General features: G+C 27.7%; 3 protein-coding genes across 4 annotated transcripts in view; 1 reads left to right on the top strand and 2 right to left on the bottom strand.

The window, feature by feature from the left end:
- Window positions 1–1,161: 1,161 nt before the first annotated feature.
- On the bottom strand, window positions 1,162–2,686 carry LOC107476527 (RING-H2 finger protein ATL57). Its single transcript, XM_052259396.1, has one exon. The coding sequence runs from the start codon at window positions 2,246–2,248 to the stop codon at window positions 1,607–1,609; it is 642 nt and encodes a 213-aa protein (XP_052115356.1). The 5' UTR covers window positions 2,249–2,686; the 3' UTR covers window positions 1,162–1,606.
- A 7,237-nt stretch (window positions 2,687–9,923) lies between these two features.
- On the bottom strand, window positions 9,924–12,035 carry LOC107476526 (protein RGF1 INDUCIBLE TRANSCRIPTION FACTOR 1). 2 transcript variants are annotated; one of them, XM_052259715.1, is made up of 4 exons: window positions 11,983–12,035; window positions 11,624–11,794; window positions 11,144–11,404; window positions 9,924–10,225 (listed from the first exon to the last, which is right to left on the bottom strand). In XM_052259715.1, the coding sequence occupies exons 1-4, from the start codon at window positions 11,986–11,988 to the stop codon at window positions 10,013–10,015; spliced, it is 651 nt and encodes a 216-aa protein (XP_052115675.1). In that variant the 5' UTR covers window positions 11,989–12,035; the 3' UTR covers window positions 9,924–10,012. The 2 variants fall into 2 exon arrangements, with proteins under 2 accessions (XP_052115675.1, XP_015951829.1); XM_016096343.3 differs by having other exon boundaries at window positions 11,880–11,986.
- A 4,387-nt stretch (window positions 12,036–16,422) lies between these two features.
- LOC107476450 (serine carboxypeptidase-like 51) overlaps window positions 16,423–17,191 on the top strand; it is a gene marked incomplete in the record, with an annotated part of 5,151 nt that continues 4,382 nt past the window's right edge. Inside the window, 1 exon segment of the mRNA XM_016096266.3 lies at window positions 16,423–16,797. Coding sequence (XP_015951752.1) covers window positions 16,671–16,797 — 127 coding nt within the window.

Here is a 17,191-nt window from a genome sequence, read left to right as displayed (position 1 = left end):
AAATTTTTGGTGGCCATGATTCTGATATATAAATATAAATAAAAATTATGTTTTGTTTCTGAATTTTCGATTTTCTCCTTTTAATTGATATACTGGATAGAAGATTCTGTCCCTTTGTGTTTTGTGTGATTATAGTGTTCTGAAATGTCATGATTCATGTCTGGGTTGTAAACTATACAATATTAAGTCATAATTAGCTTGGCTCTGAATTACGTTGCTATGAACCTCTACAACCATTTTTTTTTTTTTTTTTTTTTTTTTTTTTTTTTTTTTTTTTTTTAGGTTATGCAGGTTTAAAACATATTCAAGTGTTCCTTGATTGATGATAGAGTAGAAGTTGCTTTACAAAATGACAGCGTGTCACAACGGGAAAGATTTTGTTGGATCAGATATCATACATCGCGAGATGTTGTTCAGATCTTTTTAAAATTTTTTATTTGTTCTTTTTTACTTTTGCTAGGTTGGTAGTTTGGTGAGACACCAAATATTGATATCGCTTTTAAGTTTTAACAATTTTATTAGCCACGGTAACTAACTAATTGCGAGTATCATTTTCAGTTGGGTGTAGGTCTGTGAGTTTGACCCAATAACATCCAATATACACGATTTTGGGTAAAAGATAAGATCACAGGAACCTAAATAATTAGGCATTTATTAGGCCCAACATTGTCTTTTCGTAGTGAATCGAACTCGTTCGTTGTATCGAGCAACCACAACCACACAACCAGGAAGGAATATAAAGAAAAAACTTATATTGAATTGATGTAGATTGCGTAGTCCAGAAAACTGGGTAATTTGATATTGTAAACCGGGTTTAGGTTAGAAGTTAATTGGCACAAATCAAGATTTATTGTGCTTGGCAAACATGATATCTCTTCAAACATTTCTTCTGATGATTAAATAAAAAGAAAATGTAATTTTTCGAAGCAACAATTTTGAGAAATTTATAATCAATATAATTTTGTATTGAATGTGAATTTTTTTTTCAAATGATACACAAACTTCTCTTTTGGCGTAACATATATGTGATATAACGAAAATGAAAATGTACACATTGAAAATTCAATTTTGACACATTGATATCCAAACAAATTTACTTAAAAAAAAAATGAAACTATAAATAGTAAGTGTGTGAAGTGTGAACTAGTCAAATATGTAGAAGTATTATTTAGCTTCGAACTAGAAAATAAAATTAAAGAAATAACTAAACTTATGTAGCATGTAATTACATTACAGTTTACCCAACAAACTAGAGCTCAAATAATATAATTCTCCATCCACATTTAGAGATCTCAGGTTCAAGTTTCAGTTAACTTTGAAAAAAAAAAAATTACATTACAGTTTACAGGTGAAGCCGCAAGTAGCTATCTCTCAAGTTCTCAAGCGTTTATGCAAAGAGTGGCTTGTTTGTGTTGCATGTCTACGCTATGTATTTAATTTGGTGAATACTCAGGTACAGTCGACTTCATGAAAAGTGAATAGCGGTTAGATGATTTAATTGCTATTAACTATTAACTTTACATGATATGATATCGCCTGTACCTGAGTTTTCACCATTTAATTTACACGTCTGAGGAAGCTGAGTGTGAGGAAATAAAATTCATAGTCAGAAGCTAAGTGATCTCCTCAACCCAGTTGCTTCTCTTCTCTCATCACTACTCACCGCTCTTTCAGTTTGAGACTCTTGTAACTGAATTTCAACTACCTCTCTTCTTATTCTTGTTTCTCCCTCATCATTCTCTTCTTCTTCACAAACCTTGGGGCATCTGCACACGGGGCATGTCACGTGAGTGAGGAGCCACGTGTCAATGCAGTTAGGATGGAACACGTGTTTGCAGTGAGGTATCATTTTTACCGTTTCACCCTCGCGAAGCTCTTCCAAACATATCACGCACTCCTCTTCCTGCTCTTTCACCTTCCTCTTCCCCCTACTGTACGCAACTGTCGGCAGCGCCCACTTCTCCGTCGTTTCCTCCGAGCAACGGCTTCTGCTCCCGGAGGACGAGAATTGGCGGAAGAAGAGGAGGATGAAGGCCAGGAAGAAGAGCGTGGTGAGGAGGATGATGAAGGCGTAGGCTATGTTTGAACTGAACATCGGACGAGCTGGTACTTGCAATGACGATGATCCATACATGGCCATCGCCGGAGTTGACGACGCTGTCGGCGGCGGCGGCGGCGGTGAAGATATTGGAACATCCTTGTTGAGGAGTAGTAGCACTCTGCGGTTCTGGAATTCCATCATCACCATCAAGTATGTGTATCTTTCTCTGTTAATTTTCTCGGGAAAAACAAAGAAACAAACAAAAACGAAGAACAATGTGAAGATATTAAGAAAATCTAGAGAGAGAGAGAGAGAAAGAGAGTGTTACTATAAATTGTGAAGTAGTGTTTAGTTTATCATGTTATTCATTTTCCGAATATATATACACTAAGGAGTTGCATCCTCATATTCTAATTAACCAATTAACAGTAGTAGATTTGTTTCCATTAATACTGATGAATATTCTAAGCATCATTGTTAAGAATCATCATTCACGGACTCACTTCTTTTCTGTGGTTTCTCCTTATTTTGAGGTCCTGACTTAGTACACAATATTTATATAAAATTTTGATGAAATAATAATTACTACTAGAATTAAATGTTTTGCATGGAATTTTATTTTATAATACGTACTAACCTTGTGAGGATAAGGAAGATTAGTAAGTTTTGAAGGAGCATTATTATTGAAATGAAGAGAGAGTAGAAATAGAAATGGAGTAATAATGCATCATGTATCGAAATGATTGAGATGGGGAGTGAGATGATTGATAAGGACAGAATGTGGAGACCACAACCATATGTAATTAAATTTGATCGGTGAGTCTGGACGATGCAGGAATGTTGCAGATTCACAAGGGAATATGAAATATTTATTGTGATTTATCATTTCATACTATCATTTTTTCTTTTCTTTTCTTTTTGGACTCTTATCAAAACATTTTTGTTTGGTGAAAATTCAATTGAAGTCGGCTTCACGTGAAGTTGATATTTCAGAGTTGTTAGATAAAAATTTAGTTAAATCAATCAAATTATCTAACGACTTTTAAGTATCAACTTCACATAAAGTCGACTGCACCTGAATTTTCACCTTTTTCTTTATTACTCAACTGTCAAGTGTCAAGCCATGGACAGTTCAGGTTAAGACTTCCAAGTTGCCAAGTGTTGTTTGCATAACTTCAATTTTTGTGTGTGTCAATATATATATTTTCATTTGTTATCAATTATTTTTAATTATAAAAGTGAAAAAATATATATGAGAGACATGCACATACCATTGTTAAGGTTTGTTTTAAAAGATGTGGAAACATATGTTAAAGTTAATTACATATTTAACAATTAGTCAGTAGTATTGTATTGGTGAAAACTCGAGTGAAGTCGACTTCACATAAAGTTGATATATTTGAGAGTTATTAAATGAAAATTAGTCAAATCATCTAATAATTTTTAAGTATCAACTTCACGTAAAATCGATTGCACGTGAGTTTTCATCTATTTAAAAATATAAATTTAAAATATGTTATTAAATTATTAAATTAAAAGAATTAGATTAATAACTAAAAATATTTACCAAAATTAATAAATTATACCAGCACTTAAACTTTCCTTTAAAGTTTCTATGCAGGAAAACAGATTGTTTTAGTTTTCGAGAATGATAAATCAGAAAAAAACATAAATTATCATTGAAAATCTAACTAATAAATATGTATAAAATTATTGTAAGTTAATTAACAGTATGTATTAATTAATTATTTCAATTACTTAACTCATTTTATGTGGTTTCTTTCTTTGTCCTTATCGTTTCTGACCTTGAGAATAAGCACTGTCAGTATCAGTATATTCGGATTTGAAAACATGACTGAACAAACATTGAATTCTTGTAATCTCTAGAAACCCCTTCAAAAATTTCATACCCAGACTTGAGCATTTCTCTATTAATTGTTGTCTAAATAAATAGCATAAATGTTTTTCTATTAATGAATGATGACAGAGAGACGCAAACTAAGTGCTGAACACAAAAACATTGCTGGGCATAAAGCCCAAACAATATTTAGGGCTGGCCCATCATTGGACCCAAACATGTTTCTCTCTCTCGTGGTGCTCGTGGTATTGTAAGTTATGCATGTCTTGGTCCCCTGGGAAAGCAACGAGAGCTACCACTTACAACTGAACGTGACTCTTATTCTATCATATCACTATGATATCAAACATGTGGAGACCATGCTATCTCTCTCTCTCTCTCTCTCACTCGCTACTCCCTTATTAGCTTCTTATTTTCCTTCTGTTGCTTTCAAAACTCTTGTTTTCTTTTCACCCCAACAATATATAACCCTAATTAATCACCACCAATTAGATAAGTGCCAACAATAATATTTACCAGCTAGGATTCCTTAGAATCTTCTCCTCCAACTATTGAATAAATGACCATTTATACTCGTGAAAGATAAAAATGCTAACATATATACACATACTAAATAAAAACTAAATTTGCACCCACACAAGATATCTTCTATGTGGCAAAAGTACCATATCTTTAGAGGGTTAGATTGTCATGTAGGATACTTTTGTCACACAAAAAGCATCTTACGTATATATAAGTTTAGTTTCGATCTAGTATGGATATATACGTCAGTGTTTTCATCTTTTATTAATACAAATAGTCATTTATTCTTCAACTATTTATTTAACTAATAAAGTAATAAGTTCTATTTACCACTCTTGGTAACAAGTTTTTTAGGTATTTGAATTTTGAGTTCGTACACTTTATTGTTTGTTTTTCATCCTTGTGCCAACAATGTATCTTTTGAACAAGATGGGATAAATTAATGACTAAACCGAAAGTTGAGAGGAATGGAATAATAATTATAATATAATGAAGCTTAAATTCTTGGAAGATATAGTCTTTGAAACTATCATATAAAAGTGATGAAGTTAATTAATTAATTAATGATATGGTTTTTGGAATACATATAGTTGAGTGAAAGCAAGATCAAAATTTGATATAGTTAGACTCGATCATTACAAAGTATATATTGCAAACTGTCAAAGAATAATTAAATAAAAAAATAATGATAAGATCGATTGAATTACAAACTAACATCTACCTACATAAAAGTTATTATCTTAAATTTGAGAAAAATATAAGATCATATATAGAAAATAAAACTAGATAGAATCAATTTATGACTAAATAAATTAGATGATCGATTATCCATATATTCTTAACCAAAAAATGATTAAAAAAAAAGAAAAAAATCTCATATACTTTTACATCTCTTGTTATTGTTAACCCTAGAAAGCTCAAACATGGATTGGAAAAAAGGCTCTACCTCCTCATCATCATGCTTTATCATCACTCCAAAGTTGAACTCAATCTCTTGTGATGATGATGATGATGATGATCTTTTCATATGTTGTGATGATCTTCTCCTTTTCTTTCTTGGGGCATTTGGACAATTCTCAATTTTAGGAATCTTGTTCCATTGCCATATTGGGGTTTTGAACCCTTCTTCATCTTCTAACTCCTCCACAACAACAACCTCTTCTTCTAGAACCTTCTTTCGCTTCGAATCTCCTTCTCCTCCTCCTCCTCGCATATGAATAACACTTGATTCTTCCATTGGTGAAGGATCTTGAATGAGCATAGCTAGCAAGCTTCACTAATATTATAAAGTAACACAAACAAAAAAACACAATAAGATATAATAAAATAATGTATATATAGTTATCATATGATTGAGAAGGGATAGATAGTGATGAGTAGATTGGGGAAATGGGGAATTATAGCTTTTTGGTACAAATTATTTGATACCTTTTTAGACATAGTTGCTAAGAGACTTTATGTGAGGCTTTTTGCTTGAATGTTGAAAGTTGAAAGAGGGAGTGACAGTGCCGTGCGGTTGTAGTTGGCATTTGGCAATGACAATTGACATATGCATGTGACAACAATGAAACTCACTCTTCCAATACCATTTTTGTGTAATCTAATTCTTCCACTCATTTGGCTCCCTTGTCTAATTGTATAATTGATAATTCAACTCCGAATGTTACTTCCTATATTTTGGAATATCAATATATATAGTTAATGGGAAAAACATATAATGCCACCGGTATATATTATGAATTCTTTTAAATGGATTTGTTCTGTGTTTTTGTGGTGGGCTATTTACCTCAATAAAATATGTATTAGAAGTTTTAAGTGTAGTCATGATAGTTGCTATAATTACTTGATAATTCTTATTTTTGAGTTTTTTTTTTTAAATTAAGTTATATTTACACAGTTTTCATATATATATATATATGTGTGTGTGTGTGTGTGTGTGATATAAAATGTCATCTAGGAAAACTTTGCAGGAAGATTGGTGAGAGTGTTTTCAATAAAAAGAAAACATATGTTAAAGTATATATTTGGTAAAAATATTTAAAGAGCCACTCACATAAACATATTTAAAACGCCTTTTTTTAAAGTTATTTTTTTAATAATTAAAATTTAATTTATATAATCGATTAAATTATATTATTTTTGTTAAAATTAAATCAATTTAAAATTTTTAAAATTAATATATATAATCAAAAGATTTTAGTCATTTTTTATAATAAGAGTTTATAGTCATTTTTTATAAAAAAATATTAATTTATATCAATTTAATATTTGATTTACCGATTTTTCAGTTAAACTGGTTTGTTTGGTCTAATTTTGACAAAAATAACATAATTTAATCGATTATATAGATTGAATTTTAATTATTAAAAAATGTCTTTTTTTAAAGATATTTTAAACGTCCTTACGTGAGTGGCTCTTAAATATTTAAACTATGTTAGAGGTATAAGATTTAATGTTCGTGTATCTTAAGTGATTAAATTCTCATTTTGTTCAAGAGAATTTATGTAATCTCTTACTACTAATAGATAATCAAGAGGTGAATATCAAAATTTGAAATTAAAAATATAATAATTATTATAGGAGCAAATAAATTTTTTTGTGAATCATAAAAAAAAGTCAATTATCACCCGATTTTTTTACAGAAATAAGATAAAAATATATGTTACATTTAATTTTATAGACTTGCATGCTAAATGTGTGGACTGGTTTTGGGTTATTATTGCTGAAAATTCTAATTGTTGATAAAGAATGAATATGCATAATTGTGTTTTTTAATAGAAAATTAGAAGGCCTTGTTCTCAAACTAAAGACCTTATTTTTGGATAAGACTAATTTTATATTGAAGCTAGAGATATCTATTAGGACTTCACCAAATTTGTTATGACTATAAAGAAAATGAAATTATGTATAATTGAAGCCTGACTGCCTATCCGATTCTTAAAACTAATTTTTCTAAATTGAATTTGTCAAAGTTATTATGATTACATTTTAATTTCGGTTACTATTATTGTTAACATTATCTTATGCAGATAAAAGAAGTTCTAGATAGTTTGTTAAGATTCTCTCTATTTTTTTATATTTTTAATTATATATATGTTACAGATTTTGAATCACTATACAGATAAGATTATTTAATTATATTCTTCTAGTCATGAAATAGTTTTATAATTGAGATTATTATTATTAGCTTTACACATTAGAATTATGTTGGATTATATTATTTGAATTTACATGTTATGAAAACATATTAAAAATTTGTGGCTTGAATTTATAATTTTGTAGGATTATAACTATATAAAACTTGTTAGATATATTATTTTTTAAAATACAATGTTGGGTATTTTTGCAAAATTCTATTTTGAGAAGGAAATCTTTGATATTATAGTATTTGTATATATATAAATTATTATTTATAACGAAAATATTTTTTGTAAAAATTAATAAAAGAAAAATCTGATGCTAAAAAGATTGTGACAGTTTTGATCTGCCACAAATCTTTAAAAAGATAAATTTAATGTTAAAGAAATTGTGACAATTTAAAATAGTTATTAAATATAGAAAAAAATATCATAGAAATTAGTAATTTAGAAGTAAATTTAAATGATTGCTAGATATATTGTGACAATTTAAAATAATTATTAAATATATGAAAAAAATTATCACATAATTTAGCAATTTAGTGACAAATTCAAATCGTCGTTAAATATAACATAAAAGACACTCTACTACTAACTAACCGTAATAGAACTTAAAAAAAAAATTGAAGCAAAAAATGTAACGAAAAATATTTAATGATAACAAAATTTATTTATTTTTTAATCAAAATTCTTTATTGTTTAAAAATCTTTATAAGCATGATATTTATTATTCAAATTCATTAAATTATCTTTATATCATAAGATAAAATTCAAATAAAAAATATTAATGTGATAAATTAATTCAATGATCGAAATATATGGAATATAACAATATTATTTTGTGTTATTTTAGAAATAATTTACATTAATAAATTAGTAAAACATGTATTTTAAAAGGAATAAATTTTTAATTTTTTAAAAATATTGTGAAAGCTAATAAAAGACAAGGAAGATATAAGATTGTATAATTTGAAAATAATTGGAATTGTGATTTGAACCCACAAATTTATAAGAGAAAAAAAAACTTAGTAAATTAGCCAAATCAACTACAAAACACTTGTATCATCATATGTATGCCTAATAATTTTTTAAAACTTTAGTTGTCATTACCCAATTGTTTCTATTAAACTCGGCTTCTCGTAATAAGTATTATAAATTAGTGACGATTTTAAATTTTATTCTATTTTTTAATATATTTTATATTTTAATATTATTTTATATTGATAATTAATTTTAATAATTGATTTTAGTATATATTTGCTCTTATTAATATATCAATACGTAATTAATTATTTATGTAAAATTCCTTTACATTTATGTAAATAAAAAAATTAAATTCTATAAACTATTTCTAGATTTTCTCCTTGTCAATATCATGAACTTTTAAACTTCCCAGTGCATATTATTGCAGATACGTGTGGCACGATTAACATAATTAAAAGATTATTACTCAAAGAAGATATACCAATGATTAACAATGAGAAAAAGCAGTTGCATCATTGTTTCCTTACATAAAACCATTCATGTGTTTGGGGTACATTTACACCTATCATGTTTAATATATTAATTTAAAGGAATGCAAAGAACATACATAATTGCACCTAAACCAGCCTGCTATATCTACACAAAAGCAACATATATTTTTCTTTTTTCTTCTTAAATTAATGCTACCCGTTAAGCCAGCTTAGGATGCTTGGTTTATGGGTATTCATACCCACATGGGCTTTGTGATCAATGAGCTGGATAAAGACGCCAAATCCACCCTTCAAACTAATCATTTGCAATTATATATTTTGATTTTTCATTGTATCTTCTAATAGAATAAAGATTAATTCATTGCATAATTAAATTTTATTTATAAATTTATTATTAATTAATAAATTATTGGTGCATATATTGTATAAGATTTCAACTTTTCACGTTTTTTTAAAGGAATAAGTATTGTTTTGGTCCCTAATGTTGAGGGTCAGATTCGAAATTGTCTCTGGTGTAATTTTAGATTTAAAATCATCCTTAATATTTTTTTCGTATTAAACTAATGAGTGAATTAATTATTTAATATTTGAAACTAAATATAATATTATTATTACTCCTTATTTTATTTTATTTATTTATTTTAACTACATTACATATTGGATCAAATGTAATATTTAGATGCATTGATATATAAATTTATTAAAAAAAATATAGTGACAGATAAAAAAGCACATAGACACAAAAGAGAAAAGTATCATATATATATATAATAACAATACTATTTAAACTACTATTTGAGAGTCACCAAAAAAACTACTATTTGAGTGTTTGAAACATAAAGAAAACAATAATAATATTATTTTTCTTTATAGGTCTCTTTTTTGTTGGTGTAAAAGAGACACCCAAATGATGGCTCAAATAGCATTGGTGAAAAAAAACAATACACATTTTTTAAAATCAATTCTTCTAAGTACTAGTTTAGAATCCTAAAGGCGCCCTTTGAGGTATTCCTTTTCTTCTCCTTGAATTATTATTATGATTAGAGCAAGGAGTGCTTATTTGGTATACTTGTTGTTTTTGTTTGTGGAATACTATTATTCCTTCACGCAATAACAATTCTTCGCTTTCTTCTTCTTCTTTCTTTGCGCTTGAGACAAAGCTTCCATTCCCATTTTTCTTTATACCTACAAGCTATTATCATATACATACATACACAAACAATTACATCATTCACAATCATTCTTATAGAAAAAAGTATAGACAGACAATGAGAATATCAAACAATGTGAATAATGAATATGTCGAATGTTTAATTTAATAGGTATACAGATGATTATATGTTCATTATTTTTAGTTAGATGGTTATTTCTTTTAATTCGATTTACTCATGTACAATTAATTATAGTTCGATATTTAATTCACTAAGTGTACAAATAATTATCCTAATATTAAGATTTAGGAGGTAATTTAGGAGTAAAATATTTTTTTATTTTAATAGGTCAATTCTAAAACTCATTATTCACATTATTTATAAAAGTCATTATCATCCTTATTATTATTATTATACGTTTACCCAAAATAAATAACAAAATAGTAAAACCAACTACTCCAACATCACAGCTATGCTTCCACTTTATTTATTTATCTTTTGTTTAATTAAATAAATAAAGCAAAACCAATAATAACTCCCTAGAAAAAAATACAAGTTTCTAGCTAGCTAGCTAGCTAGCTACCCTCATGCATGATGAATGTAGCTTCATGACTTTAATTAAATGAATTAATAATGAAACATTTGGGATTATAGAAGCCAATCATCATATATAGAAGAAGATAATTGCAATTCATTTGGGATTACAAAAGAGTATTCCATTTCTTTCAAAAATAAGGAAAAAAGAAAAGAAAAGGACATATTATTATTAAAAATGCTATTATATATACAACTATTAAAAATTAATTATATTTACGACAAACAAATCAAATTTTAATTAGTAACTCCTGCAAATTAACTTAAATAATTTAATAACTTCTTCAGTTTGTGAACCATTTTGCAAATTTTAGAAGGAAAAAGAAAAAGGATAATTAATAAATTGAGAAGAAGAAATAACTAACCTTGCATCCCAAAGAGCAGAAACGAAAAGGATCAAGGAGATTTCTTCTGCATATTTCACAAAAATGTGAATTGCTTTTACCATTATTATTATTATTAGAAGCACTATTATTATTATGATTGGCCTTAAGTTGATTCTGTGGCCTCTCATTGAGAAATAGAACTCTAGCACTGTTTATAACATATGTCTGAACACCACTTATGTCCAAAACATTCTGAATCTCCGTTACTCTCACTACATCATGATATGAAGACCTCCTTATCTGCATTATCATTATTATTATTAATAATTACCGATTATATTACGTGTACACTAAAATCAGCCACTAATATAAAAATACATATTGAAATATAAATACACATTAAAAATAAATTAAATCATACATATATTTATACACAAATATATTCGTGATTGATTTTGATGTGCCAATAGCATTTTTGAATAATTAAAACTAAAGAAGATTAATTATATATATACGCACTTGAATGACTTGATGATGGTTATGGAAAGAAGATTTGCAGTAGAAGCAGAATGCATTGTCCCCACAATCGAGACAGAACATGTTGCATTCGTTTCTTGGTGACTTCATGTGTTCTTTGCATATTCTGAAGAATGTGATTCTCAATAGTCCTTCCAGCCATGGAGGTTCCACCTTCATCACACACAATTACACATATCAAATCAACAATTCTAACATATATTATATACATATTGAGTGCTATATATATGTACATTACCATTTTGAAGCAATGTTGATTAATTATTAATGATAATGATTATATATAATAATAATCTATATATAGTTGATGATAATGATGATTATGGAAGCTGGAATAATACAAGCATGGAGGAGAAGAAGAGAGAGTAATGGCATAAGATTCATCAACAAAACAATAGTAGCGGATGAAGCAAGGAACAAAGCATGAAAGCAAGAGCATATATATTATAGATATGCATTTAATTATTTAATTAATATATATAATGTTATGGTGACGGTTCAAATGATGAGAGGATGGTAGGTCAAGTGGGTTTTGGATCGTTGGATTGGACGAAAATTATTATTTTAACATTTCAGTGTGTGATTATTTAATATCATATATGATGTATGTGTATTTAATTTGGAGGAGTTACATTATATATATAGAGATACTACTAATAATTATGATATATAATTTTTTTTTCTTTCAATTTTAGTAATAACTTTTGGCGTCTTCTTCTTCGTTGGTCTATCTTCACCAAATTTTAAGTTTCCAAGTTACGTGTGATTTGGGGATGGCAGAAAGTGGAATTGTGGAAAGGAAGATGAGACTGGATGTCAATGTAATTTTTCTAAACTTTGAAATTATCCAATTTTGACATTTATAATATCTAAAGATTAGGCTCCACCAAACCCTTTCTATTCCATGTGACACAATCATTTTATAAAAATTTGAATTTTCTTTTGAAATTATGTGTTGTATATTTATGATCATAGTTATAAAATTGTCTCGTTAATTATCTTTAAAAAAATACTCATGGATAATGTAAATATTTATTTCTCTTAATATTATTTATTATTTTAATATATTTATAAATTCATACATGTGGATACAATTTATATTTAAATACACTAACTATATTACATACATTAATTTATAAATATACCAAAAATTCAAAATGTAGTGGTTAATTTAATTCTAGTTTATATTACATGCATGTGGTTAATTTAGTTCTAATTTTAATAATTTTTTCCCTTCCCAGCCCCGTTGGTAACATAAGTTCAATTCCTTAAAATTGTAGTGTGTCCACAAACTTATTTTTAAAACTATTTTTTTGTTGTTAGAATCACTCATGGACTTTTGTTTTCAGCCCAAAGGATACATGTGTTGGCCCCAAAAAAGATACCTGTTAAAAGTTATTAGAGGGCTAACCAAAAATATCTTCGTCCAAAAAATAGTTTTTCTCCACAAGAAAATAAAACTCTGTTCATAGTTCATAATTTGTTGAGGAAAATGCAAGTAGGTGAGTAGAGTATGACACATTACACAATGGTCCCATAATTGACAAGTTACTATTTTTTTATTTAGGCTCAACATGGTCCCATATTATATTGAATATAACCATGGTGTTTAGGGAAAAATTAATTACTATTATTGTTGATGATAGGCAACTCAAGTAGGACCTAAAAATTCCTTTAAGTTGTAATGACAATAGAAGGGATAATTAAGACAGCAAAAGTGATAATAATGTGCAAACATATGCTGATGATGCATAATCCTAATTCTGAGCTACAAGGCCAGCTAGGTTCCCATTTTTGTGTCCCGGCCCCTAAAGTTCTTTTATACTTTGACAACGACCTTATACCATAAAAATTATCATTTCTTCCCTCATATTTCGGAATCTTTTTTGTTTTTTAATATTTCATTTTAAAGAATAAATAGTCATTTTTAATTACGAAAAATTCAAATACTGGTAAAATTACTAGTAATAATTTAAATAAACATTGTGCCAATGAATGATTATATTCATTCGACAGTTCTAACTAAACATTAGTCTATAAGTAGCTTCGTTAATTTTTAATCCAATGTGATTGTTGGTTAATAATGTCATCTAAACATTTTTTTTTCTTCAAAATAGCTATTTACTTTTCCATGGTTAGAACGGTCAAACGGATATAATCATTTATGAGCACAACACTTATTTAAATTATTCATAATCAATTTTATCGGTATCTAAATTTTTTATGATAAAAAATAATTATTTACTCTTATTTTAAATAAATTTATGATCGATAATGTTTGAAAGAAATATATTTATATCTACTTTTGGCCGAGACTAAATAATATGGCAATGTAGCGTCACATGCATTGTAATAATCTTCAAATAGACAATTAGCAAAGGTGAAATTTTGTACACTTCGTTCATAGCTCATCAACTCCTACTCACCAAAGCATAAACCACTATTATATAAAGAAGGACGATGACAAAATGAATATTAATGTGGAGTTTTTCTTCATACCATAAACAGATTTTGTTGACCAATTAAGAAATAAATAAATAAATAATACAAAGTTTCAAAATTTACAACTTTTTCCAAGCTAAGCAATATATTATCCTGCTTTTGGGACTTCAATTCCGTATTAGAAAACAATTTATTATAGAACTTAATTAATTATTATGTGTGCTGACTTTTGCCAAGGTTAGCAGCCACTATGGTTATAATCATTAAAGAGATCCAAATCCATTGCATGAGTAGTTTTCTCCCTAATAAACTTTTTGCATTCTCCACCAAAATGTTTGACCACTGTGTTTTGGCAATAATAATAATAATAATAATAATAATAATAATAATAATAATAATAATAATAATAATAATAAGCCACCCAAAAGTAATAACTCAATGAAATGATACCAAAAAATATTTTATTAGCTAAAGTTAAAGTGCAAATAATTGAAAATAAGTAAATCTTTTACGCACTTTGTTTCTCTTTTCAAGAGCAAGTTGTTGGGGGGTTTGTACAGGGCATGCAACACGTGATTTATTTTGCAATAAACTAGTTGTTAATTAGGTGCTACAATTATAAATAAAATTATGTTTAGTTAAAAAAATATTTTCACCATATTTGGATAGATTCTTTTAAAAATAGCTAGATCATCAGAAAAAAAACTATATTATTTTTGTTAAACTTATAGATTTTTACCAACCAGAGTAATATTTGTTTAAATCAAATATACTATAAAAACAAATGTTTAATTATTCATTAGTTAAATAAATTATAATTAAATAATATAACATGTAGTTTCTAAAAGTAAGGACTAATAATTAAAGTACCTTAAACTAATAATAAAAGATTCTTATTTTATTTTGATATTTATCCATTTTTATAAGGATAATTTACGCATTTAAATTGCTTAGAGAAATACATTACCATATTACAACTTTTGGGATACGCAGACGCAAATGCAATTTTTATAATTAAATATAAACTACGACACCCTCCTACAGATTAGGTTGCATGTAAACTGTTACATTCTGTTGCGATTTACGTTGAATAGTGTGAAAGTTGTTTATGAAGAGATTGTTGCGTGAAAAAATTGCAGTACTCTTTAATAATTTCTTCGAAGATGGTATGCGTATAAAATCCGCTTGAGATAGTAGCGGATTCTTCATTTGGAGAGTTTTAAAAATTTGGCATAGAGAGAAGGTAGTGAGAAGGTAGAGAGAAAAAGTTGGAGATAGTTTGAATTTCTTGAAGCAATCTCTTCACGCCAAGATGACACAACCGTAATAATAATTTTGTAGAATAATTTTTTCACCCACTTTGTCTCGCACACGATCAATTTTTGTAATATACTGATTTTTAGATTTAACAACGTATTCGACGATCGAATGAAAACACTCAAATCGGTAAACTTTACACTGTATCTTTTGCCTTTTTTAATTTTTCCAGAGTAATACACTAGAATTAAAAAGCTCTCCTCACTCTCCATTCTAAAAGTTTTGAATGAAAATGATACTCTATACATCATTCTCTCTTGCTAGTATATATAGGTATTTTCCAAACAGCCATACCATGAAGAAACTGTTATAGGATATCGTGATTTCTTCATGCACGTAACTTCTTCAAAAATTGCTACAGAATGTAGCAAATTCTGTGTTCACACAAATTAACGTAAATTCTTACACCCTATAGTCGTAATACTCTATCGTGATTTATATATAATTACTAAAATTACATTTACATTTACATATTTAAAAAATTGTAATATGATAACATTTTTTTAAATAATTTAAATACGTAAATTACCTTTTTTATAAATACTGAAAAATAAGTAATACTTTTATAAAATGTACTATTTTAATCTTATTATCCCAAATACCAGGCTGTATTAAAAGCTTATCAGATTTTATACCATCACACTTTATACTATTAGCATTTAATTATCCAATCAAATGTTTGAAGTGGACTTGGAAAAAATTAATAAGCATCCATATCTCTTCAACCATCCCCATATTAATAAGACAATAGGTTTAGTAAAAAATAAATGTGAATTTTCTCTCTCTTTAATAAATTATACATTATCATCTAACATTCATAAATTATATATTCTCTTTCTACAATATAATTTGTGTAAGAATTTGACATTTTCTCTCATTTAATTTACTAGAGAGAGAGAGAGAAAACAAGATGATAATTACAATATAGGACTAAATAACTTCTCTTGAGAAAAAGACAATGATTTATGATAGTGAAACAAGACACAAAGTAATATAAGTTGGTGTGGTTGGGTTTGTTGTTGTTCATGGATTCAGGTTGTGTTATGAGTGTGTGTGTGATTTTGCAGTAACTAGTTACCTTGCTTTTAAGGATACCCTTTACCTTAAAGAACAGAACAAATAACCTACTTGCTTGACTCATCTTTTGTCTTCCTTACTGACACAATATTTTGACTCAACCACTGTGTATATATATATATATATATATATAGATACCCTTTTATATATCCTTTTATTATCTCATCACTTTTTTCCCACCTTTATTCTCCAAATGGCTAAGCTTCTTCTTCTCCTAGTCTTTGCTCTTCTCTTTCATGGAGGAATTGGAATTGTATCAGTTTTGGGGAAGAGTAACCAAGATGGATCAGAGGAATGGGGCTATGTAGAAGTAAGACCCAGTAAGTCCACAAATTCTTTAATTCATTCCATACTCTCTCATCATCTCCAAATTAATAATTGAATTTGTAATTTTTTATTATTATTATATTACAGAAGCTCACAATATATATATATATGTTATGGTTTTATTAGATTGAAATATTGTGAATAGTAATATATAATTGTTAAAACATTAATGAATAGGGTGCTTCAGGAGTTGGAATTGGAAACTTTGAAGAGGTTGGTCCATTGGATACTGATTTGAAGCCAAGAAACTCAACATGGCTCAAAAAAGCAGATCTATTGTTTGTGGTAAGTGGTGAATAACTAGTTAAACAATAATAATCAAACTTTTGTTTTTTTTTATTTTCTTTTGTCAAATTATGACAACAATTTTTTTTTTTTTTTTGTTTA

Source organism: Arachis duranensis, chromosome 3 (assembly GCF_000817695.3).
Source record: "Arachis duranensis cultivar V14167 chromosome 3, aradu.V14167.gnm2.J7QH, whole genome shotgun sequence".
In the NCBI taxonomy this organism is placed as follows: domain Eukaryota; kingdom Viridiplantae; phylum Streptophyta; class Magnoliopsida; order Fabales; family Fabaceae; genus Arachis; species Arachis duranensis.
The sequence above is the reverse complement of the archived record's forward strand: the minus strand, read 5'-3'. Positions and strand labels throughout refer to the sequence as shown.

Coding starts and splice junctions, on each gene's coding strand:
- LOC107476527 (XM_052259396.1), bottom strand. CDS start 2,248: ATGGTGATGATGGAATTCCAGAACCGCAGAGTGCTACTACTCCTCAAC.
- LOC107476526 (XM_052259715.1), bottom strand. Junction 11,405..11,623: donor ACCATCATCAAGTCATTCAA/GTGCGTATATAT, acceptor ATGATAATGCAG/ATAAGGAGGTCTTCATATCA. Junction 10,226..11,143: donor TCTGCTCTTTGGGATGCAAG/GTTAGTTATTTC, acceptor ATATGATAATAG/CTTGTAGGTATAAAGAAAAA.